Source organism: Mastigoproctus giganteus, chromosome 5 (genome assembly GCF_048544385.1).
Source record: "Mastigoproctus giganteus isolate SK-2022 chromosome 5, ASM4854438v1, whole genome shotgun sequence".
NCBI classification, from domain to species: domain Eukaryota; kingdom Metazoa; phylum Arthropoda; class Arachnida; order Uropygi; family Thelyphonidae; genus Mastigoproctus; species Mastigoproctus giganteus.
In genome coordinates, this window is record NC_143579.1 from 70,708,480 (window position 1) to 70,734,808 (window position 26,329).

General features: G+C 38.3%; 1 protein-coding gene across 4 annotated transcripts in view; it reads right to left on the reverse strand.

The window, feature by feature from the left end:
• LOC150085475 (ATP-dependent 6-phosphofructokinase-like) overlaps window positions 1-26,329 on the reverse strand; it is a 499,449-nt gene that overhangs the window by 41,385 nt on the left and 431,735 nt on the right. For all 4 annotated transcript variants that reach the window (XM_090374056.1, XM_090374057.1, XM_090374058.1 and 1 more), the window contains one exon: window positions 17,818-18,044. In XM_090374056.1, coding sequence (XP_090230182.1) covers window positions 17,818-18,044 — 227 coding nt within the window. The remainder of the gene's footprint in view (window positions 1-17,817; window positions 18,045-26,329) is intronic.

The following is a 26,329-nucleotide window of genomic DNA, read 5'->3' on the forward strand; positions in this document are numbered from 1 at the left end:
ATTTAGCATTGAAAAATGCAAGATACTGTATATGAAAAGCAGTAATCCCACTCAATATAGCACTTAAAGGTAGTGGAAAAAGAAAAAGAGCTGGGGTAATTGTACAGTCTTACATGAAGTTTTCTGAGCAGCTGTTAGACAGGTTGCTGTAAAGCTCATGGAGTCCTGTCAATGATATACAGGAATTTTGACAGCAGGAGGTGAATATCTCATTGTACTAGGCAATGGTTAAGCTGCACCTTGAGTACTGCATGCAGGTTTGGAAGACTTGTTTTAGGAAAGATATGGGTCTGTTGGAACCAGTACAGAGAAGAGCAACAAGATTAGTCAGGGACACAAAAATGTGCCCTTACCAAATCAGACCTCAGTTCTGCAAACTGCAGTGTCTGGAAACTAGACAACTGCATGGAGACCTGATTGAAGCATTTAAGGCCTTACATTGCATCCTAACTCTTGCTTGGATGACATACATAGGGGGAAATTTAAACTGAAAATTGATATTGGATGGTTGTAAGATGTGCAAAAAATGTGACTGATTGTAAAAAAAAATTCCATCTCGTGTTGTGAATGTGGATAGTTTGAATAAATTTAAGGAATAAGACAAATTACACTGGTTTGCATTTTAAGAAAAGTTCTCTGATGTTTTACTGCTGATAAGAAATCGGAACTACATTTTAAATGGAAATTTTTAAAGTTACTTTAAATTTTCTCTATCATGTCAGAATCTTTTATAAATAAAAAGCAAAAATATTATGGTAGTGGTGCTTCTGGTTTATTTCATATTTTTACAGATTTTACAAATAGGTTATTCATAAAAAAAAAGTACCGATAAAAATATATTAAAACCTACGTCCTCCTGTCAAGTAGCTGCAACTGAATCGCTCTTCCACTAAACTGGCTTAAACCCGTGTCGTTTTGACTACTTCAGATAGCTAGTTTCAGTGGCAATTCTCTTTTTAGAATCCAGTAGTAGTCAGCTGTCATACTTAAATTCCATCCCACTTGGTACTTTTATTCTATTTCTTTTATATCCTGATGGAATATTTCACCCTGCTCTTCACTGAAACAACATAAATTTTCTGGGAAATAGTTGAGATGAGAGTGCAAAAAAGTGTACACCTTAACACTTGTGTTGCAGCCTAGTTTTTATGAATGTCTCCAGCATGTCACTTGTTACTACCTCATAATCTGGGTGTTTACTGTTTCTCAAAAAATTGTGTACTACATATTTAAATCCAGTCCAAGCATTTCTTTCAGTTTGGTTCGTGGATTCTTTAGAGTCTTGCAGTCCAATAAAACTTCCTTCTTTTATTTTTTCATATTTAAGCATTGAGAATTTAGTGCAAACATACTTATAATAAATTCCTTCTTTATTCAGAGCTTGGATGAACTGTTTCATTAAACTTAGCTTTATATGAAGAGGAGATAACAGTAGTTTGTTTCAATCTACTAGTGTCTCATCTTTAATGTTCTTTGAACCTGGCGTCTGAGACCATCTTGGTGGCTGCTTTCCTTTACCAATTTTCACTTCTTGCTTGACTATCACACTTACACAGAGAGCAAGGCATTTGAGTGTAATCACATTGTTGACCGATAGCAGACGAATAACTTCAAAATCTCTATACACTAGCCAACCATTATCATCATTATACTGAATTTTTTTTAAAAAGAAGGTTAATATTTTTGTAGCTTTCTTTTAAGTGTGCTAAATGGGCAACAGGAATGAATGCACACTTGTTTCCAATATGAAGAACTCCTTTGGGGGCTTTGATTCAATAAGTAAATAAATAGCTGCCACTTGGGGTTGGCAGAAAATTCCAAAGACATTCATAACTGTAGGAATGTTGTTACAATATATCATTCAACCTTCTCCAGAAAATAAGGAATACATTCTTTTTTAAAATGTCTATAGCATGAAAAGACTGTTCCTGAGTCTGGCAGATTCTTGAATTTCTGCCTTAACCCTAGAAGTCTTTTGGGTAACTTTAAATATCTCACAAGATCTTTGAGTTTACTTTGTGTAAACAGCTGTGGTCCAGTTGGGAATTTCTTAATCAGAATAGTATGTCTTTCTCTAGGTCACATTCAGGAGTTGATGGAATATTTCAGCTGAAGTAATGTTGTCGGGGTATACAATGCTCTTCTCGTTCTTTCAATTATAATCTGCTACATTTATGGAAAAAAATGTAGCAGTCAATAATATGATCGTAAAGTTCTCTCCATTACCATGGGAATAGTAAATGTCATGGCTTTCTTTTTACCATATTTCCAGAATTGCAAGTCTTCTACACATGTAAGCCACACCTGGGGATGGGGAGACCAAACTTTTATCTTGGTCACGTAATTTAATTCTTAAATATGTGGCATATATATTTTTGACAAATGATGTCATAGAGGGAGTAATACCTATACGAACAGTCAAAATATATTTTGACTGTTCGTACAACCACGAATTGCCATTGTCAAAGACAAAGAATAGGAAAATTATGTTAGAAGCAGATACTAATTGGCACGATGGCACCAGAAAGCACTGAATATGGAAGAAGCACTTTGCCGGTTCATTTGGCTAGTTGACTGGTAGGTCTTGATATATCTAAACACATATGGCACCTGGAATAGGACCAGGGTATGTTAGAATAGGACCAGAGTATGTCTGCCAGGGGCAAAAGTTGATGACGTTGTAGGGCAATTATCATTTTAAGGGCACAAAAGGTGATATTGTTGTACACGTTGGCACTAATGACCTTAAAAGTAAGAGATCTGCAGAATTACTTAACAAGTAAAGGTCAATTGTGGAAAAAAAGTTGTGTGTTAGAGTTAAATTTGAAATTGTCTGCAATTCTGCCCAGACACGATAGGAGGGAGTGTATGATGAGAGCCTTGTCAATCAATTCGGCACTGGAGAGATTGTGCAAGGCTCGTGGGGTAGAATTTTTTTCAGCGTGGTCTGTGCTTTCTAACAGGAGAGACTGTTTCTACAGGGATCAGATGCACTTAAATAGAAAGGGTGCAAGAATATTTGCTGATGCTACCAAGGCAGTATTAGGTAGTTGCAAAACTGCTAAATTGGGGGGATTCAAGACTAAAATATTAATGCTAGCCGCAGGCAGAGGCAAAAGTGATTCTTACAGTGCTTCTATTGTAATGAGCAGCAGCCTAGAGAGCAAGTTGCTGGGGGCTTCAAGAGATGCTGGGAGTCATCATGAAACAAGTAACTCCAAGAGTTGTGTTAGGTAAATAAGAGTAAGAACAAGTACATGTATACTGTATGTAAGTTAGAAGTAACTAAAAGTTTCATACCTATTAAGAAATATTGTTCAAGGTTTAGGCCTAAATGGTTATCAAATGAACTAATGAGACCTGTGACAGAGAAGAAAAATGCATGGGATGCATATAAATTATCAAGCGACACAGAAGCCTATGGCAGATATAAGCTAGTCTGTAATCAGGTCACAAAGGAGGTTAGGCAGGCGAAGGAAGATTACGAGAAATCTTTCGCAAAGGATGCTAAGAAAAACAGCAAGGATTTCTTTACTTATATAAACTCTAAAAGGAAGGGGATGAATCTGATTGGTCCACTTGATATCGATGGTTAGACTGTTGATGATCCTGCTCAGATAGCAAACAAACTGAATGAGTATTTTGCATCTACATTCACACATGCGGAGTTATTAAGGTTTGAAAATGGCAGAAGGTAATCAAATTGTAGCAGGGTGCTTAATGATTTTATAATAACTGAGGGCTAAGTGGAGGAGAAATTGTTGAAGTTAAACATAATAAAGGCATCTGGGGTGGATGAGATCTACCCAGTTATATTAATGGAGGCGTCAAATAAACTAAGCAAACCCTTAGCCATAATTATGAGAGCATCCTTGGACTCAGGGGAGGTCCCCACGGACTGGAGATGTGCAAAAATATCCCAATTCACAAAGGGGGATCGAAGGATGACACGAGTAATTACAGACCAGTTAGTTTAACTTCTGTTCCAGGTAAAATAATGGAGTCACTGGTTAAAGATGCATTGCAGGATCATCTAGCCAAGACTGCAGCAATAATTCAGACACAACATGGGTTTGTTAAGGGAAAGTCTTGTCTAACAAATTTGATAGGATATTATGATGTGGTTACAAAGGAACTGGATGCAAAAAATAATTTTGATATCATATATTTGGATTTCATGAAAGCTTTTGACACTGTTGCGCATGGAAGATTATCATACAAATTGGTATTAAGGGTAAGTTGCTACAATGGATAAAAGGACGGTTCAGTGGGAGAAGACTGGGGGTGATAATCAATGGGTGCTGCTTTCATGGACTAATGTTATTAATGGAGTCCCACAGGGTTCGGTGTTGGGTCCACTGTTGTTTTGTATATTTATCAATGATATTGATGAAGGTATATCAGGCTTAGTGTCAAAGTTTGCAGATGATACAAAGGTTGGCAGGGTTGTTAATGACAGTAATGGCAGTATGCTACTGCAACAGGATCTAGAAAATTTTTGGCAGATTGGCTAAGAAGTAACAATTGAAGTTTAACCTTGACAAATGCAAAGTACTGCATATGGGTAGAAGTACTCCGAGAGAAACGTACCAACTGTGTGGTGCTACACTTAAAGTGGTAGAAAATGAAAAAGACCTGCGAGTAATTGTGCTGTCAGATATGAAGTTTTCTGAGAAATGCAGACAGGCTGCCAGGGCAGGTCATGGGGTTTTGTCAATGATATACAGGAATTTTGCTAGCAGGGAAAAGGAGGTGATTGTCCCTTTGTATAAGGCAATGGTCAAGCCATGCCTTGAGTACTGCGTACAGGTCTGGAGGCCTCGTTTTAGAAAGGAGGTAGATTTGCTTGAGCGTGTACCGAGAAGGGAAACAAGATTGGTCAGTGCAATGAAGGAATCCTCTTACCAAGAGAGGCTTAAGTTCTGCAAATTGCAGTGGCTGGAGACTAGGCACCTGCGCGGTGATCTGATTGAGGGGCATAAGGCCTTGAATGGGTTGAGCACGCTGAATTCTGATGGGATCCTTCCACTTGTTCAGATTACGAACCTAAGGGGGCATAAATTCAAATTAAGAAAAGACAGGTGTAGAATAGATGTGCGGAAATTTGCCTTTAGCCCGCAGGTGGTTAATTGCTGGAACAAACTTCCATCTGTCGTTGTGGAAGTTGATATGTTAAATAAATTTGAGGAACTAGACAGGCATTTGGAGGGTATTGTGTGATTTTTTTTTTTTTGGCTGATGCTGCATAAGCACATACTTGCTTTCTTGCATCACATGCCACTACTACTACTACTACTATAGCAAATAAAATTGATGAATCTGAATGTTCGATCAAGACATCAAAGGCAGGTATTGTTGGAATATCAGAGACATGGTGTCACACAGATATAAGCAGTGCAGAATTGGAATTTGGTGCGTACAATGTGTACACAAAGGACAGACAGGGTAGGAAAGGAGGGGGGGGTTATATATTAGTTAAGAAACACACAAAATCTAAGAAAGTGCTTCCAGACACGGGTGGACAGTGCAATGTTGAGTCTGTTTGGTGTGACATAAGCACTAAGAAAAGGAAAATGACAGTAGGAGTATGATATAGGTCTAATGACTCTGATGAGTACAATGAACACTTGTGCAGAGAAATAGAATGAACCAGTAAATCAGAATGTCTTGTAATGCGGGGTTTTAACTTTCCAGATATTGACTGGAACTTGTGATTAGGTCACTCGCACGCTAGCAAGACTTTTGTGCATTCATTGGAGGATTCTTTTCTACAGCAACATGTTCAAGGGGCAACCAGAGGGAGTAATACCCTTGATCTCATTATCAGCAGTGATTATTCATGCATTAAGAATTTGCAGGTAAAGAAACCACTAGGTGACAGTGATCACAGGGTACTGATGTGGGATTTACTCAAAGATGTAACTACCATCAAAGATAAAGAGAAGGGTTTTTATTTTCGTAAAGGTAACTACAGTAGTCTCAGACAGTTTTTAAATTCTATACAGTGGGATCAACTGATGATGTTACCAATGGTGAATTCAAAATGGGAAGCCTGCAGGAACCTAATCTTGGACACTACTAGGCTTTTCATACCGACTAAGAGATACTGTTCAAGGTTCAGGCCTAAATGGATGTTGGATGAATTAATGAGGCTCGTGGCAGAAAACAAAAATGCATGGAATGCATATAAATTATCAGGCAACACAGAAGCCTACGGCAGATATAAGCTAGTATGTAATCAAATCACAAAGAAGATTAGGTAGTCGAAGGCAGATTATGAGAAATCTTTGGCAAAGGACACAAAGAAAAACAGCAAAGAGTTCTTTACTTATGTAAACTATAGAAGAAACTGGATGAATCAGATTGGTCCACTTAACATAGATGGTTCAACTATTGATGATAGTACTAGTAGTAGAAGTGGCATGTGATGCAAGAAAGCAAGTGTATGAGCTTATACAGCATCAACCAAAAATACAAATAAAAAATTTTACAAAACAATTCCCTCTAAATGTTTGTCCAGTTCTATCTTAAATTTATTTAACCTATCAACTTCCACAATGACAGATGGAAGTTTGCTCCAGCAATTAACCACCCGCTGGCTAAAGGAAAATTTCTGCACATCTATTCTACATGTCTTTCCTTAATTAGAATTTATGCCCCCTTAGGTTCGTAAACTAAACAAGTGGAAGAATCCCAGCAGAATTCAGCGAGCTCTACCCATTCAAGGCCTTATACACCTCAATCAGATCATCTCACAGGTGCCTAGTCTTCAGCCGCTGCAATTTGCAGAACTTAAGCCTCTCTTGGTAAGACGATCCCTTCATTTCCCTCACCAATCTTGTTGCCCTTCTCTGTACTCACTCAAGCAAATCTACATCCTTTTTAAAATGAGGCCTCCAGACCTGTAGCAGTATTCAAGGCGTGGCCTGACCATTGCCTTATACAGAAGGACAATCACCTCCTTTTCCCTGCTAGCAAAATTCCTATATATCATTGACAAAACCACGACCTGCAACACCGAACCCTGTGGGACTCCACTAATAACATTAGTCCATGAAGAGCAGCACCCATTGATTATCACCCTCTGTCTTCTCCCACTCAACCATCCTTTTATCCATTGTAGCAACTTACCCTTAATACCATTCTGCTCCAATTTGTACAATAGTCTTCCATGTGCAACAGTGTCAAAACCTTTCCTGAAATCCAAATATATGATATCAAAATTATTTTTTACATCCAGTTCCTTTGTAACCACATCATAATAACCAATCAAATTTATCAGACAAGACTTTCCCTTAACAAACCCATGCTGTGTTTGAATTATTGCTACAGTCTTGTCTAGATGATCCTGCAATGCATCTTTAACCAGTGACTCCATTATTTTACCCGGAACAGAAGTTAAATTAACTGGTCTGTAATTACTCGTGTCACCCCTTTGTGAATTGGGGATACATTTGCACATCTCCAGTCCGTGGGGATCTCCCCTGAGTCCAAGAATGCTCTCATAATTATGGCCAAGGGTTTGCTTACTTCCTTTGCCCCCTCCTTTAATATAACTGGATTGATCCCATGCACTCCAGGTGTCTTTCTTATGTTTAACTTCCTCCACTTTGCTCTCAGTTATTACAAAATCATTAAGCACCCTGCTACAATTTGATAACCTTCTGCCATTTTCAAACCTTAATAACTCCTCCTGTGTGAATGTATATGCAAAATACTCATTCAGTTTGTTTGCTATCTGAGCAGGATCATCAACAGTCTAACCATCGATATCAAGTGGACCAATCAGATTCATCCCCTTCCTTTTAGAGTTTATATAAGTAAAGAAATCCTTGCTGTTTTTCTTAGCATCCTTTGCCAAAGATTTCTCGTAATCTGCCTTCGCCTGCCTAACCTTCTTTGTGACTTGATTACAGACTAGCTTATATCTGCCATAGGCTTCTGTGTCGCCTGATAATTTATAAGCATCCCATGCATTTTTCTTCTCTGTCACGAGTTTCATTAGTTCATTTGATAACCATTTAGGCCTAAACCTTGAACAATGATCCTGCTCAAGTAGCTGATAAACTGAATAAGTATTTTGCATCTACATTCACACAAGAGGAGTTATTCAAGGAGAAGAATGCCAGATGTTTATCAAACTCTAACGGGAAGATATGTGATTTTGTAATAACTGAGAGCAAAGTGGAGGAGAAATTTTTGAAGTTAAACATAAAAAAAGGCACCTGGAGCAGATGGAATCTATCCAGTTATAACGAAGGAGGCAGCAAGGGAAGTAAGTAAACCCTTGGCCATAATTATGCGAGCATCCTTAGAGTCAGGGGAGGTCCCCATGGACTGGAGATGTGCAAATGTATCCCCGATTCACAAAATGGGGGGGGGGGGTTCAAAGAGTGACACAAATAATTATGGACCTGTTAGTTTAACTTCTGTTCCTTGGAAAATAATGGAGTAACTGGTTAAATAGGTGATACAGGATCGCCTAGACAAGACAAGACAGCGGTAACTGTTCAGACAGTAACTGTTAAGAGAAAGTCTTGTCTGACCAATTTGATTGGATACTATGATACGGTCACAAAGGAAATGGTTGCAAAAAATAATTTTGATATCATATACTTGGATTTCAGGAAAGCTTTTGATACTGTTGCACATGGATGACTGCTGTACAAATTGGAGCGGTATGGCATTAAGGGCAAGTTACTGCAATGGATGGTTGAGTGGGAGACAGCAGAGAGTGGTAATAAATGGACACTGCTGTACGTGGACTAATGTTATTAGCAGAATGCCCCAGGATTCGATGCTGGGCTCGTTGTTTTGTGTATTTATCAATTATTTTGATGAAGGTATATCAGGCCTAATGTCAAAGTTTTCAGATGATACAAAGGTTGGCATGGTTGTAAATGGCAGTATGCTCAGGGGCACGCCATCCATCTTTGCAATGTGTGCGATGCACACAGGTGCCAGAGGCCAATAATAAGAATGTCAGGAACAGCAACTAAGGTAGGTTATTTTTTTAAATAACCTACCGTAGTTAATTTTTTAAAATTAATTATTTAACTCTTTGTGTGTGGTTTATTTTTACTTTTCCTAATGTGGTGTTGATATGCATTATAAAATTAACAGTGATAATTTTGGATTAATTTAGAGAAATATGTTAAATTTTAGAATATTATTTTCTGATGTTTTTATTCAATAGGGTGCTGTATAAATGTTTGCACACAGGCAGTGCACATTCCTGGTGAGCCCCTCAGTATGCTACTGCAACAGAATCTAGAAAAGTTAGGCAGATGGGCTGAGAAGTGGCAACTGAAGTAGTTTAACATTGACAAATGTGAAGTACTCCATATGGGTAGCAGTAACCCAAGAGAAATGTACCAACTGTGTGGTACTACACTCAGGGAGGTGGAGAATGAAAAAGACATGGGAGTAATTGTGCAGTCAGATATGAAGCTCTCTGAGCAGTGCAGATGGGCTGCCAGAGCAGGTATGGAGTTTTGTCAATGATATATAGGAATTTTGCTAGCAGAGACAAGGAGGTGATTATCCCCTTGTATAAGGCAATGGTCAGGCCACACCTAGAGTACTGTGTACAGGTCTGGAGGCCTCATTTTAGGAATTATGTAGAGTTGCTAGAATGAATAAAAAGGCAACAAGATTGGTGAGGGGAACAAAAAGGTGCTCTTACCAAGAAAGGCTTAAGTTCTGCAAATGCAGCACCTGGAGTGGGCACCTGTGAGGTGATCTGATTGAAGTGTATAAGGCCTTGAATGGGTTGAGCAAGGTGAATGCTGATGGGAAACTTACACTTGCTGAGATTAGGAACCTGAGGGGGCATAGATTCAAACTGAGGAAAGACAGTTGTAGAATACATGTATGGAAGTTTGCCTTTAGCCAGCAGGTAGTTGATTGCTGGAATAGACCTCTATCTGTTGTTGTGGTAGTTGATAGCTCAAAGAAATTTAAGGCTGAACTAGACAAACATTTGCAGTGACCGGATGGGTGAAATGGGAAGGGTTTTTTTTTTTTTAGCTGATGCTGTATAAGCTTGCTTTCTTGCATTATATGCCTCAACTAATGCTAATGCTAATTTATATCTGTGAGTCACAACAGAAATCTATGCAGACCAATGTTATTAGAGGGGAAATCCGGATGATGTGAGTAGGTAGTGTGTTTATTTTTTTCCTTTCTGATCTGCATCAATCGCCACTACTAAACTAATGCTAATACTAAACAACAATAATAACAAGATACTGTTTATTGCCATTATGCAAATAAATCTCTTAAAATTGTTACAATAAATGTTAATGTCCACCACAAGTCACTCAATCAAACACGAAAAACAAAAAATAATTACCAAATTTTGCCAATACTAACAGTCAGACTAGTTTTTAAATTTTATTTGTGTCATACCTTACCTATGAAAATTATTGAGATTTTGAAAAACATTCTACCACAAAGAACAAAAAAAAAAAAATTTATACTTTTATTAAAATAAATTAAATATAAAACAAATCAGAATTTAACATGTAGTTGCATCTCTTATTTTTATTTATTTTTTTAAATTTTATCCCCCCTAAATAAGTTTATTTGAACCACATTTTAAGTTTAGATCGTGTTCCTGTTTTCCATGGGCAAAAGGTTTCCTGGAACAAAACGTCTGTCCCTCCCCTCTTTGCCTGGTAAATTTGTTCAACTTAGGATTGCTCTGAAAATAAGATAGCTAAAGACTACTCCTGTGTCTGTAGGCTTTCTGTAGACTTATGTGTGTTTGCTGATAGAGGAGGATCCCCCCCCCCCCCAACAGTAAAAAGAAATGCATTAAATGCATATTGCCAATTCGCATTCTGGTAAGCATGACTTCTTTATGCATGTTTAACTGAAAACTGGATCTCTACGCCCATTTGATTGTTTTATTTGAAGAAGCTTGCTATGTCTGGGTATGCCACATTTGAGACCACAGGTCAAGGCATATATATATTGTTTTTTTTTTTTTTTTTTTGGTAGTTGTTGGCGCATAGGCTTTTGTGGCCATAATGCACCTCCCAAGGTTTTTGCAGTACTTTGATCCAAGCCCGAGGCGGGAATCGAACCTGCGACCTTTGGGTTGCCAGGCAGGCACTTTACCCACCCACCTAGCCCGGTCGGCCACATATATTGTATGATTAGCTTGTAATCAGTATAAGGAACTTGTATGGAATCAAAGCCTTGCTGCTTGATCTACACATTTGTTTTCTAGTACTCTAATGTGCCCGTGTATCCGTGATTTATTTTGTAGGGCCATCCATTACTACACACTTAAAGGACCTATATATATTATGACCTGTGAACTTAAAATATTATTAAGAAGGATCAATGCCATCTTGAATACACAGGGTTCAGCTGTAAACACACTGTATTAAAGCATTAAAGCAATAACAGGACAGAGACACCAGATGTAGGAAGGATTACTTCTTCTCCCACAGATGTATCAGTTTATGAGTTGTCTATATATACTGAAAAGGTTGCCAAGGCATGAGTTGCATGTAACTGTCTAAAATGACAAAAACAATTATCGCAAGGAGGTATATGTAACTTCCATGGTGGTTATACCATTTCTGAGGTTTGGGAGATATTTGCAAGATCAATGTTCTATTGCTGTGTTAGTTCTTGCAACCGGATTCCATCAGGTTTATTTTCATTAGGTTTGTTTCTATATATGTTTAACCACTAAGGATTAAAAAGATATGTCCAAATGGGATGAGAAGGGAGACTCTGTAATTTGGCTGCACAATTAAAAAGCAGTGTCTTTTTGCTAAGGTGTAGTGGAGGTAGATTGATCATCTACAGACTTTTCACTAGGGATACTTTGAAAGCTACTAGGGCAATACTTTGAAATACTGGGGATACTTTGAAAGCTACTAGGATTGAGCCAATTTAATGAAGCCTTACATGCAAAGTCATAAACTAGAGCTATATAAACAGAATCTGATTAAGGTTCAATATAGGTGTAGCAGTGTAAAACGATCTGCTTGCAATGTTGTGGAAGAAATAACTTTAAGTATATTCATTTTCTTCATACATTGAGTTGTGTTTGCATTATATGCTTCTGGAAGGTAAATTTACTATTAAGTACTAGATCTAAGAACTGTATATTTTACCTAAGTGGTATTGGTTGAGTTCCCAGCACTAGCTTAGGATCTGTATGAAGTTAACACTTTTTGCAGAAGTGGATGCTGTGGTTTTTGATATGGGGAGGCGGAAGCCATTGTGAGATGCCCATGACTATTTTGTTTAGTGAAATCTGAAGTTGTCATTCAATAGAAAGCACATTTTGTGAGTGGTAAGATACTGTAAGGTCATCTGCATAGAGATAGGTGTCGACAATAGCTGGGATACTCTCTGTTAGACTGTATTTTAACCATAAAGAGCATGGCACTAAGAATTGATCCTCCTTTTGGAATCCTTTCTTCTGCAATAACTATTGGTGATACAGCATTGCAGTGATGCACTTGATCGGTTCTGTTTTGGAAAAAAGCTTTGTGTGGTTAGTGGCTGCTGATCCCAAAAGTCTTGTGGCAAACAGATTTTGAAGAATGCCATAGCTCGAGATGGAATCAAAGGCTTTTTCAATGTCCAAGCAGATTATAACAAGATGTTCATTTTGGATAAAGCATTCCATATGTTAGATTCTGCCTTGATCATAAGGTCTACCATTGACTGATTTTTTTCAAAAGCTGTACTGGTTCTTATTTATCACTGATCAAGATTTCAGATACCATACTAACTGACTGTAAATCTTTTCTAATGTATTATTGAGGCAAATTTTAAAGGATTCAGTATGGATCTGAATGATCCTTTCCAGGTCTAGGGAGGGCTAGGACTATTGAGTGACACCAAGAACTAGCTTTCTGAAGGTATCAATTAAAATATAACAGTAATGGATTTAGAGCTTTCTTGTCAAAATGCTGAAGCATGTGATAACAGCCCATCAGGTGCTGGTGCACTGTTTGTTGATCTGTTTAGGGAACTCTCTAGGTCAAAAACTGTACACTGATTGTATGGAAGAGGCACCACTGTATCGAAGCTTATACTGTTTTGTGTTGGTTTTTTCTTGTTTAAAGGCTGACTAGGCTGACTCATATGCTGATATGGCTGAGATTCAAGTAAAGGATTCTGCCAGGACATTTTCAGTTTCCTCTGGAGAGGAAGATGCTTTGCCATTCCAACTAAGAATAGGTGTTGATACTGGGAGGGATTCACCATTCAATTTTTTTTGATTTTGTTCCCAAATTTTCTACTGTCTATATATTTTGTAATAGTGGAAGCAAATTTGATCCACAAATCTTTTTCACTTTTTTCCCTTACATAGCATGCCATAGCTTTTCAGTTTCTTGAAATTAATCCAGTTAACAGTTGTTGGATTTCATCTCATTAGTAGAGGCACATGATGCAAGAAAGCAAGCTTATGCAGCATCAGCCAAAAAAAAAAAAAAACAGCTCCGATTTAACCCCTCCATTCGTTCCAAATACCTGTTCAGCTCAGCCTTAAATTTATTTAGGCTATCAACTTCCACAACAAAAGATGGAAGTCTGTTCCACCAACCAACTACCCACTGGCTAAAGGCAAACTTCCGCACATCTATCCTATAACTGTCTTTCCTCAATTTGAATTTATGCCCTCTCAGGTGATTATTCTGAGCAAGAGGAAGAATCCCATCAGCATTGAGCATGCGGAATGCTGATGAAGTAGTATGAATTAATAAAATACAAATTCATTTAAAAGTCTTGGTGAATTCATAGTAGCTTTTTGTCATTACACATTTTCTCAATCAATGGATAATACTAAAAACACAACTACTATAGTGTGGAGAACCATAAAATTTTTTATGCTTAAAAAGGGCCCAATAACCTGATGATCTAACATTTCTCTGCAGTGGTTTTTCCCAACTGAGAAAATTTAAATGAATTTCATTTATTTCTCAACTCACAGAACTAACACATTTCTTTCAATCTTGAAACTGGGAATAACTGCTCTCTTCCCTTCCTAACATGTTGGTATAAGATAGTCAACAGACTCATCTTGAGGGCCCAAAAGATTTGGAACTTGAATTTTCTAGGATTAAATACAGCTTGAAAGAGAACAATTACCTTCCCCTATATTTGGAAGCTATCCTTTCAAACTGATTTATCAGAAAAACAGGAGAGAAACAGAGACAAGGTCAACCCCCATCTACCCAGTGGCTAAAGCTCTTTAAATTTGAAGCCTTCCAACTACAACAGTCTGTAACAAGGCAGTCACTTGCCCATTCTATCCACATATAGAGGTTCTCATCGTATTCTACTTTTCAGTTGTCCAGTATGTAACTTATCCCTGCTCATTCTTATTTCCTATTACCTCACAACATACAAATTCAGTAATGACATGTTTTAGTTCTAAATCTGGAATGCTCTTTTCATGCACAGGATACTTTAAAAAGCAACACGACCTTTCACTCTGTCTTTCCTGTTGTCTCTAAATACATTACACACAGCAAAACTCACTGCCCCCTGCTTCTGGGGGTGATCAAGTGTTTGTTAGCTCTATTATGTTGACGAAGTTCAGACTTTCTTGTATTGTTTATTATCCTGATACTTCATGAGCTGGGCAGTGGTGGCAAGATACCTCACAGGTATCCCCTGAAAATAGCATTCCTGTGTTAACTGTTAATCAATGATTCAAAATTCTAAAATTTTACACACTTAAGTCTTTTATATTTGAAAATGGAAGTGACTACAAGAGTAATGGCTTTATTTTATGTTTAATTGGGTTTTTTTGTAATTTTTAGCAAAATTCATCATTTTTTTTTTTTTTTAAATAAAATGTGTAAAACATCTTTTAAAATTTTTAATTTTTTTAAAACTTAAAAAGTTACAACAGATACAGCAATCCATTAAGAAAAGATGACATATTGGCATTGTTTAAGCAGAATCAAAAAAAAACAAACAAGCATGTTTTTCCAAAAATTAAAAAAAAGAAGGGCCCTGTCTTTCCTACAAATGGGGTACACAACTGTTGGGATAAAGTAAAGTTTATTGCCCTAGCATTAGCTTTCTGGTCATTTAAAATATTATGTCCTTGGCATATCTTTCTATCATCAGAAGACTCTGCTGCTCTACACAAGTAACTGTATTGCCCACCATCCTCAACTGACAGGCATCCCTATACTATTAAAGCTTCCTCAATATCAGTAAAGAACTTTGCACTACCTTTGTTCAAATGTATTCAATCTCTACAAAATATATTCCCCTACCTACTAGAGAGGATCACACTGAAAAAATATTTCCTCCCAAAAGTCCTGTGGAATCACTCAAATCTTAAATTAATCTATAAGGATTTCAGTATTTAGCTTCTCCTGTCTTCCCAAACAGAAATACAAAAGACAACATTCTGACCTTACTCATGGCATTTTTGGTAACCCTATGCTTATCCAGCAAGTCATAAGTTCATGTGCACTTAATATCATTAATTCCCACATGACTACTAATATTTATTTAACCCCACTTCCCTTGCCAAACTGACAACCTGTTGCTAATATCAAAATTTTGGCCCCTGGTAGACATATCCTGGTTCCAGTCCATCTATCCTTATTACAGAAAGTTCTTCTATATACAATTCTAAAGCTTATCGTTTAGCTTTATTGTATAAAGACCTTTGATTATGAAAATGTTAAGGAAGCAGTTAAAAATAAAAACAAGCAGGCAATCCAGAACTGATAATCTAATAAAAGAATCTGAACACAAGTGAAAGTGACCACGTGAAAAAGGTAGAGGAGAAAGTTGATTAGATCTTCACCACTTCCATCTTCAAATAGCCACCATAGCTGTTGGGGATGACAAGAGAAGAAAGGAAGGAAGTTCCACACTGTACAGTATATAAATATTCAGGAGAGTATTTATCTACCGTACAATGTATGGAACTTTCTTCCTATTTAATGTTGAAGATGAAATCATCAGTGCACAATATTATATTGAATGAATATTTAGGGAGGAAGAGGAGAACAAATGACCACAAAGAGTGCAAAAATTAACCTCAGGAGCTCACATCTGGTAGTAGTAGCAGTGGCATGTGATGCAAGAAAGCAAATGTATGAGCTTATGCAGCATCAGCCAACAAAAAAAAAAAAAATCACACCATTCTCTCCAAATGCCTGTCCAGTTCCTCCTTAAATTTATTCAACCTATCAACTTCCACAACGACAGATGGAAATTTATTCCAGCAATTAACCACCCGCTGGCTAAAGGCAAATTTCCGCACATCTATTCTACATCTGTCTTTTCTTAATTTGAATTTACGCCCCCTTAGGTTCGTAATCTGAACAAGTGGAAGGATCCCATCAGAATTCAGCATGCTCAACCCATTCAAGGCCTTATATACCTCAATCAGATCACCGCGCAGGTGCCTAGTCTCCAGCCACTGCAATTTGCAGAACTTAAGCCTCTCTTGGTAAGAGGATCCCTTCATTCCCCTCACCAATCTTGTTGCCCTTCTCTGTACATGCTCAAGTAAATCTACATCCTTCCTAAAATGAGGCCTCCAGACCTGTACGCAGTACTCAAGGCGTGGCCTGACCATTGCCTTATACAGAGGAATAATCACCTCCTTTTCCCTGCTAGCAAAATTCCTATATATCATTGACAAAACCCCATGACCTGCCCTGGCAGCCTGTCTGCATTGCTCAGAAAACTTCATATCTGCCTGCACAATTACTCCCAGGTCTTTTTCATTTTCTACCACCTTAAGTGTAGTACCACACGGTACGTTTCTCTGGGGTTACTTCTACCCATATGCAGTACTTTGCATTTGTCAAGGTTAAACTTCAGTTGCCACTTCTTAGCCCATCTGCCCAAATTACCTAGATCCTGTTGCAGTAGCACACTGCCATTACTGTCATTAACAACCCTGCAAACCTTTGTATCATCTGCAAACTTCGACACTAAGCCTGATATACCTTCATCAATATCATTGATAAATATACAAAACAACAGTGGACCTAACACCGAACCCTGTGGGACACCACTAATAACATTAGTCCAAGAAGAGCAGCACCCATTGATTACCACCCTCTGTCTTCTCCCACTTAACCATCCTTTTATCCATTGTAGCAACTTACCCTTAATACCATTCTGCTCCAATTTGTACAATAGTCTTCCATGCGCAACAGTGTCAAAAGCTTTCCTGAAATCCAAATATATGATATCAAAATTATTTTTTGCATCCAGTTCCTTTGTAACCACATCATAATATCCTATCAAATTTGTCAGACAAGACTTTCCCTTAACAAACCCATGCTGGTGAGTATGGGCTTGGCACACCTAGTGTCCTGAGCTGGATATCATCATTCTTCTCTTTCTTGGTGATTCCCATTTGGCTGGTGCAGCATAAGCCACAGGCTTCCTTGCACTATACAGCTAATAATAATAATAATAACTATAAAGACATCAAAATACAGTGTGAATTTTTATTACTTGAAAACAAGATTTTACGTAATAAATGTTTTATACATTTTATAGAATAAGTATTTTACACAATAAATAAGTGAATATTTATTGTCCCTCCCATTATTGTCCCACCCTCCTTTTCTGAATTGTAGCAAACTAAAAAAAAATGAAATTAAATCAATAAAGTAGCCAACTGGCCAACAAACACCAAATTTTCATTTCTACACAGTTTAATATCATTGCTAGCTAAATCACATATGTGATTAAAAACATCCATATAAATACTTATGTAAAAATCATATATTAGTTACACTTCTAATGGGTTGTGAATAATTGTGAACTTCAAGAAACTACCTTTACCTGAGTATAAGACCTCTGTGAACACCTTCTGCCATTTTTGCTTGCATGTGATAAACATCTCCAATCAGGTCTTTAATTGAGAAATGTTCTTCATAAATATAAGCTGAATCAGCACCCCCCGCTAATCCAGAGAGAGTTGACAGATAACCACAAAATCCTCCCATAGTTTCAACAACAAAGACTCTTCGCTTTGTTCCCTGTGCTGACTGCCGAATGCGATCACAAATCTATTAAAAAAGAAAGAATGCCTGACTAATTGTGAAAACACATTTAAGCCTTAATACTAGTAGAAAGTGATCACAGAATGTTAAGATGCACACATGATATAGATTAGCATTAGCATTAGTTGAGGCATTTGATGCAAGAAAGCAAGCATTAGCCAAGAAAAAAAAAAAAAAATCTTTCCCGTTTCACCCACCCAGTCACTCCAAATGTTTATCGAGTTCAGCCTTAAATTCATTTAAGCTATCAACTTCCACAACAACAGATGAAAATCTGTTGTGGCAATCAACTACCTGCTGGCTAGTGGCAATCAACTACCTGCTGGCTAGTGGCAAACTTCTGCACATCTATTTTACAACTGTCTTTCCTTAATTTGAATCCATGCCCCCTCAGGTTCTTCATCTGAGCAAGCAGAAGTATCCCGTCAGCATTGAGCCTGCTCAAACACCTCAATCAGATCACCTCGCAGGTGACTAGTCTCCAGATGCTGCAACTTGCACAACTTAAGACTTTCTTTATTAGCGAACAACCTTTGTTCCTCTCACCAATCTTGTTGCCCTTCTGTGTACTCATTCTAGCAACTCTATGTCCTTCCGAAAATGAGGCGTCCAGACCTGTACACAGTACTCAAGGTGTGGCTTGACCATTGCAGAATACAAAGAGATAATTACCTCCTTATCTCTGCTATCAAAATTCCTATATATCATTCAAAAAAACTCCATTACCTGCTCTGGCAGCCTGTCTGCACAGAGAACTTCATATCTGACTGCACAATTACCCCAAGGTCTTTTTCATTCTCCACCTGACTGAGTGTAGTATCACACGCTACATTACTCTTCCGTTACTACTACCCATATGCAGTACTTTGCATTTATCAATGTTAATTTTCAGTTACCGGTTCTCAGCCCATCTGCATAACCTTTCTAGATCCTGTTGCAGTAGTATACTGTCTTTACTGTCATTAACAACCCTGCCAACCTTTGTATCATCTGTAAATTTGGCCATTAAGCCTAATATACCTTCATCAATATCATTGATAAATACAAAAAACAGCAATCAGCCAAGTGCAGAAACCTAGGGATTTCCACAAATAACATTAGTCCATGTACAGCAGTGTCCATTTATTACCACTCTCTGCCGTCACCTACTCAATCATCCCTTTATCCATTGCAGCAACTTGCCCTTAATGCCATACCGCTCCAATTTGTACAGCAGTTTTCCTTGTGCAACAGTATCAAAAGCTTTCCTGGAATCCAAATATATGATATCAAAATTATTTTTTGCAACCAGTTCCTTTGTGACCACATCGTAGTATCCAATCAAATTTGTCAGACAAGACTTCCCTTTAAAAAAAACCACGATGTGTCTGAATTATTACTGCAGTCTTATCCAGGTGATCCTGTATCACCTCTTTAACCAGTGATTTCTTATTTTTCCTTGGACAGAAGTTAAACTAAAAAGTCTATAATTATTTGTGACACCCTTTGCATCTTTGTGAATTGGAGATACATTTGTGCATCTCCAGTCCACAGGGGCCTCCCTTGACTCTAAGGATGCTCCCATAATTATGGCTAAGAGTTTGCTTACTTCCCTTGCAGCCTCCTTTAATATAACTGGATTCCATCTGCCCCAGGTGCCTTTTTTATGTTTAACTGCAACAATTTCACCTCCACTTTGCTCTCAGTTATTACAAAATCACTTAGCTCCCTGTTATAGTTTAGTAAACTTCTGGCATTTCTCTCCATGAATAACTCCTCATGTGTGAATGTAGATGCAGAATATTCATTGAGTATATCAGCTACTTGGGCAGGATCAGCAACAGTTGAACCTTCTATGTTAAGTGGACCACTCTGATTCATTCCTTTCCTTCTAGAGTTTACATAAGTAAAGCAGTCTTTGTTTTTTTCTTTGCATCCTTTGCAAGGATTTCTCATAATCAGCCTTCACTATCCTAACCTCCTTTGTGACTTGATTTTAGCCTACCTTATATCTTGCAAAGGCTTCTGTTTCACCTGATAATTCATATACATCCCACACATTTCTCTTCTCTGCCACGAGCCTCATTAATTCATCTGACATCCATTTAGGCCTGAACCTTGAACAATATTTCTTAGTTGGTATGAAAAGCCTAGTAGCCTCCAAGATTAAGTGTCTGAAAGCTTCCTATTTAGAATTCACCATTGGTAACATCCTCAGTTGATTCCACTGTACACTGTGCCGCACTGACTAAGATGACTGCAATCACCTTTACGAAAACAAAAACCCTTCCCATTGCCCTTGATGTTAGTTGCATTAGCATTAATAGAGGCATATGCTGCAAGAAAGCAAGTTTATGCAGCACCAGCATAAAAAAGAAAAAAAAAAAAAAAAACCGCTCCCATTTCACCCCTCCATTCATTTCCAAATACCTGTCCAGGTCAGCCCTAAATTTATTTAGGCTATCAACTTACACAACAAAGAATGGAAGTCTGTTCCACTAACAAACTACCTGCTGGTTAAAGGCAAACTTCCGCACATCTATTCTACATCTGCCTTTCCTCAATTTGAATTTATTCCCTCTCAGGTGATTATTCTGAGCAAGAGGAAGAATCCCATCAGCACTGAGCATGCTCAAACCATTCAAGGCTTTATACACCTCAATCAGATCACCTCGCAGGTGCCTAGTCTCCAGACACTAATTTGCAAAATTTAAGCCTTTCTTCGTAAGAGCAACCCTTTGTTCCATTCACTAATCTTGTTGCCCTTCTCAGTACTCGTTCCAACAGCTCTACATCCTTCTTAAAATGAGGCCCCCAGACCTGTATACAGTACTCAAGGTGTGGCCTGACCATTGCCTTATACAAGGGGATAATTACCTCCTTATCCCTGCTAGAAAAATTACTGTATATCATTATCAAGACACTATGAGCTGCTCTTGCAGACCATCTACACTGCCTAGAAACTTCATATCTGCCTGCACAATTACCCACAGGTTCTTTTCGTTCTCTACCACTGTCAGTGTAGTAACACAGAGTTGATAATGTCACTCTGGGGTTACTGCTCCCCATAGGTAGCACTTTACCAATTAATATTTGTTTGATATTTGTCAACATTAAACTTCATTTGCCACCTCTCAGCCCATCTGCTCAACTTTTCTAGATCCTGTTGCAGCAGCGTACTGTCATTAGTGTCCTCAACAACCCTGCCAACATTTGTATCATCTGCAAACTTGAACATTAAGCTTGATATACCATCATCAATATCATTTATAAATACAGAAAACAACAATGGACCCAACACTGAACCCTGTGGGACTCCACTAATAACATTAGTCCACGATGAGCAGTGTCCATTGATTACCACTCTCTGTCTTCTCCCACTCAGCCATCCCTTTATCTATATTTGCCTCCAGTGCCACACTGCTCCAATTTTTTTAGCAGTCTTCCATGTGCAACAGTATCAAAAGCCTTTCTAAGATCCAAATATATGATATCAAAGTTATTCCCTGCATCCAGTTCCTTTGTGACCACATCATAGTATCCAATCAAATTGGTCAGGCGAGACATTCCCTTAACAAAACCATGCAGTGTCCGAGCTACAACTGAAGTCTTTTCTCGTCAATATCATTTATAAATACAGAAAATAACAATGGACCCAACACTGAACCCTGTGGGACTCCACTAATAACATTAGTCCACGATGAGCAGTGTCCATTGATTACCACTCTCTGCCTTCTCCCACTCAGCAATCCCTTTATCTATATTTGCCTCCAGTGCCACACTGCTCCAATTTTTTGAGCAGTCTTCCATGTGCAACAGTATCAAAAGCCTTTCTAAGATCCAAATATATGATATCAAAGTTATTCCCTGCATCCAGTTCCTTTGTGACCACATCATAGTATCCAATCAAATTGGTCAGGAAAGACTTTCCCTTCACAAAACCATGCTGTGTCCGAGCTATAACCGAAGTCTTTTCTAGATGATTCTGCAATGCTTCTTTAACCAGTGACTCCATCAATTTTCCTGGAACAGATGTTAAACTAACAGGTTATAATTACTTGTGTCGCCCTTTGTTCCTCCTTTGTGAATTGGGGTTACATTTGCAAATCTCCAGTCCATGAGTACCTCCCCTGAGTCCAAAGAAGCTCTCAATAATTATGGCTAAGGGTTTGCTTAATTAAAGGAGGCAGCAAAGCAATTGCTTTGCTGCCTCCTTTAATATAATTGGATAGATCCGATCCACCCTAGGTGCCTTTTTTATGTTTAATTTCAACAATTTCTCCTCCACTTTCCTCAGTTATTACAAAATCATCTAGCTCACTGACAGAGGTTAACTCACCTCTGGCATTCCCCTCCCTGAATAACTCCTCATGGGTGAATGTTATTCCCTGCATCCAGTTCTTTTGTGGCTGCAACATAGTATCCAATCAAATTGGTCAGGCAAGACTTTCCCTTAAAACCATGCTGTGTCCGAGCTATAACTGAATTCTTGTCTAGATGATCCTGCAGTGCTTCTTTAACCAGTGCCTCCATTAATTTACCTGGAACAGAAGTTAAACTAACAGGTCTATAATTACTTGTGTCAGCCTTTGATCCTCCTTTGTGAATTGGGGTTACATTTGCACATCTCCAGTCTATGGGTACCTCCCCTGAGTCCAAAGAAGCTCTCATAATTATGGCTAGGGGTTTGCATACTTCCTTTGCTGCCTCCTTTAATATAACTGGATAGATCCCATCCACCCCAGGTGCCTTTTTTATGTTTATCCTCAACAATCTCTCCTCCACTTTCCTCTCAGTTATTACAAAATCATCCAGCTCACTGCCAATGTTTACTTTACCTACATCATTCTCCTTCCTGAATAACTCCTCATGCGTGAATGTAGATGCAAAATACTCATTTAGTTTGTTAGCCACCTGAGTAGGATCATCAACAGTTGAACCATCAATATCCAGTGGACCAATCTGATTCATCCCTTTCCTTCTAGAGTTTACATAGGTAAAGACTTCTTTCTTGTTTTTCTTTGCATCCTTTGCCAAGGATTTCTCATAATCTGCCTTTGCCTGCATAATCTCCTTTGTGACTTGGGTACAGACCAGCTTATATCTATCATAAGCTTCCATGCCACCCATTAATTTATATGAATCCCATGCATTTTTCTACTCTGCCATATATCTCATTAGTTCATCTGTCATCCATTTAGGCCTAAACCTTGAACAATATTTCTTAGTTGGCATGTAAAGCCTAGTAGCTTCCAAGATTAATTCTTTGAATGCTTCCCATTTTCAACTTTCTGTTGGTAACATCATCAGTTGGTCCCACCGTACATAATTTAAATACTGTCTCAGACAACAGTAGTCGCCTTTACGAAAGCAAAAACCCTTCCCTTTACCCTTTCAGATAAAGGAACCACTATGTGGCAGTGATCACAGTGTACTGATGTGGGATTTACTTAAAGATTTAATTACCATCAGGGGTAAAGGAAAGAGTTTTTGCTTCCGTAAAGGTGAGCAGTGGTCTCAGACAGTTTTTAAATTCTGAACAGTGGAATTAACTGACGATGTTACCAACAGTAACTTCTAAGTGTGACGCATTCAAGGAAATATTCGTGGATGCTACTAAAAGTTTCATACCTATTAGAAAATATATTGTTCAAGGTTTAGGCCTAAATGATTATCAAATGAACTAATGAGACTCGTAACAGAGAAGAAAAATGCATGGGATGCATATAAATTATCAACCGACTCAGAAGCCTATGGCAGATATAAGCTAGTCTGTAATCAGGTCACAAAGGAGGTTAGGCAGGCAAAGGCAGATTACGAGAAATCCTTGGAAAAGAAGCTAAGAAAAACAGGAAGGATTTCTTTACTTATATAAACTCTAAAAGGAAGGGGATGAATCTGATTGGTCCACTCCACATCGATGGTTCGACTGTTGATGATCCTGCTCAGATAGCAAACAAACTGAATGAGTATTTTGCATCTACATTCAAACATTAGGAATTATTAAGGTTTGCAAATGGCAAAAGGTTATCAAATTGTAGCAGGAATTAAAAGGAAGGGGATGAATCTGATTGGTCCACTTGACATCGATGGTTCGACTGTTGATGATCCTGCTCAGATAGCAAACAAACTGAATGAGTATTTTGCATCTACATTCACACATTAGGAATTATTAAGGTTTGAAAATGGCAGAAGGTTATCAAATTGTAGCACGGTACTTAATGATTTTGTAATAACTGAGAGCAAAGTGGAGGAGAAATTGTTGAAGTTAACCATAAGAAAAGCATCTCGGGTGGATGGGATCTATCCAGTTATATTAAAGGAGGCGGCAAAGCAACTAAGCAAACCCTTAGCCATAATTATGAGAGCATCCTTGGACTCAGGGGAGGTTCCCATTGACTGGAGATGTGCAAATGTATCCCCAATTCACAAAGGGAGATCGAAGGGTGATACGACTAATTACAGACCAGTTAGTTTAACTTCTATTCCGGGTAAAATAATGGAGTCACTGGTTAAAGATGCATTGCAGGATCATCTAGACAAGACTGTAGCAATAATTCAAACACAGCATGGGTTTGTTAAGGGAAAGTCTTGTCTGATAAATTTGATTGGTTATTATGATGTGGTTACAAAGGAACTGGATGTAAAAAATAATTTTGATATCATATATTTGGATTTCAGGAAAGGTTTTGACACTGTTGCACATGGAAGACTATTGTACAAATTGGAGCAGAATGGTATTAAGGGTAAGTTGCTACAATGGATAAAAGGATGGTTAAGTGGGAGAAGACAGAGAGTGGTAATCAATGGGTGCTGCTCTTCGTGGACTAATGTTATTAGTGGAGTCCCACAGGGTTCGGTGTTGGGTCCACTGTTGTTTTGTATATTTATCAATGATATTCATGAAGGTATATCAGGCTTAGTGTCAAAGTTTGTAGATGATACAAAGGTTTGCAGGGTTGTCAATGACAGTAATGGCAGTGTGCTACTGCAGCATGATCTAGATAATTTGGGCAGATGGGCTAAGAATTGGCAACTGAAGTTTAACCTTGACAAATAGAAAGTACTGCATATGGGTAAAAGTGACCCCAGAGAAATGTACCAACTGTGTGGTACTGCACTTAAGGTGGTAGAAAATGAAAAAGACCTGGGAGTAATTGTGCAGTCAGATATTAAGTTTTCTGAGCAATGCAGACAGGCTGCCAGAGCAGGTCATGGGATTTTGTCAATGATATATAGAAATTTTGCTAGCAGGGAAAAGGAAGTGATTGTTCCTCTGTATAAGGCGGTCACGCCACGCCTTGAGTACAGGTCTGGAGGCCTCATTTTAGGAAGGATGTAGATTTGCTTGAGCATGTACAGAGAAGGGCAACAAGATTGGTGAGGGGAATGAAGGGATCCTCTTACCAAGAGAGGCTTAAGTTCTGCAAATTGCAGTGGCTGGAGACTAGGTACCTGCGCGGTGATCTAATTGAGGTGTATAAGGCCTTGAATGGGTTGAGCACGCTGAATTCTGATGGGATCCTTCCACTTGTTCAGATTACAAACCTAAGGGGCATAAATTTAAATTAAGAAAAGACAGATGTAGAATAGATGTGCGGAAATTTGCCTTTAACTAGCGGGTGGTTAATTGCTGGAAGAAAACTCCATCTGTCGTTGTGGAAGTTGATAGGTTGAATAAATTTATGGAGGAACTGGACAGGCATTTGGAGGGAATGGTGTGTTTTTTTTTTTTTTTTTTTTTTTGGCTGATGCTGCATAAGCTCATACACTTGTTTTCTTGCATCACATGCCACTACTACTACTACTACCTCTTTGAGTAAATCCCACTTCAGCACACTGTGATCACTGCCACCTAGTGGTTCTCTATTTGCAGATTCTTAATGCATGAAGAATCACTACTGATAATCAGATCAAGAGTATTACTCCCTCTAGTTGCCTCCAGAACATGCTGATGTAGAAAACAATCATCCAATAAATCCACAAAAGCCTTGCTAGTGTGTGAGTGACCAACCCACAAATTCCAGTCAATATCTGGGAAATTAAAATCCCCCATTATAAGACTCTCTGATTTACTGGCCCACTCTATTTCCCCGTACAGTTTCTTGTTATACTCATCAGAGTCATTAGGCTTATAACACACTCCTACTCTCAATTTTGATCTCCCAATGCTTATGTCATACCAAATTGACTCGACACTGCACTGTCCAGCGATGTCGACTGGCTTCACTTCCTTGGATTTTATGTGTTTCTTAACTAATAGCATAACTCCTCCTCCCTTCCTATCCTGTCTATCCTTTCTGTAGACGTCG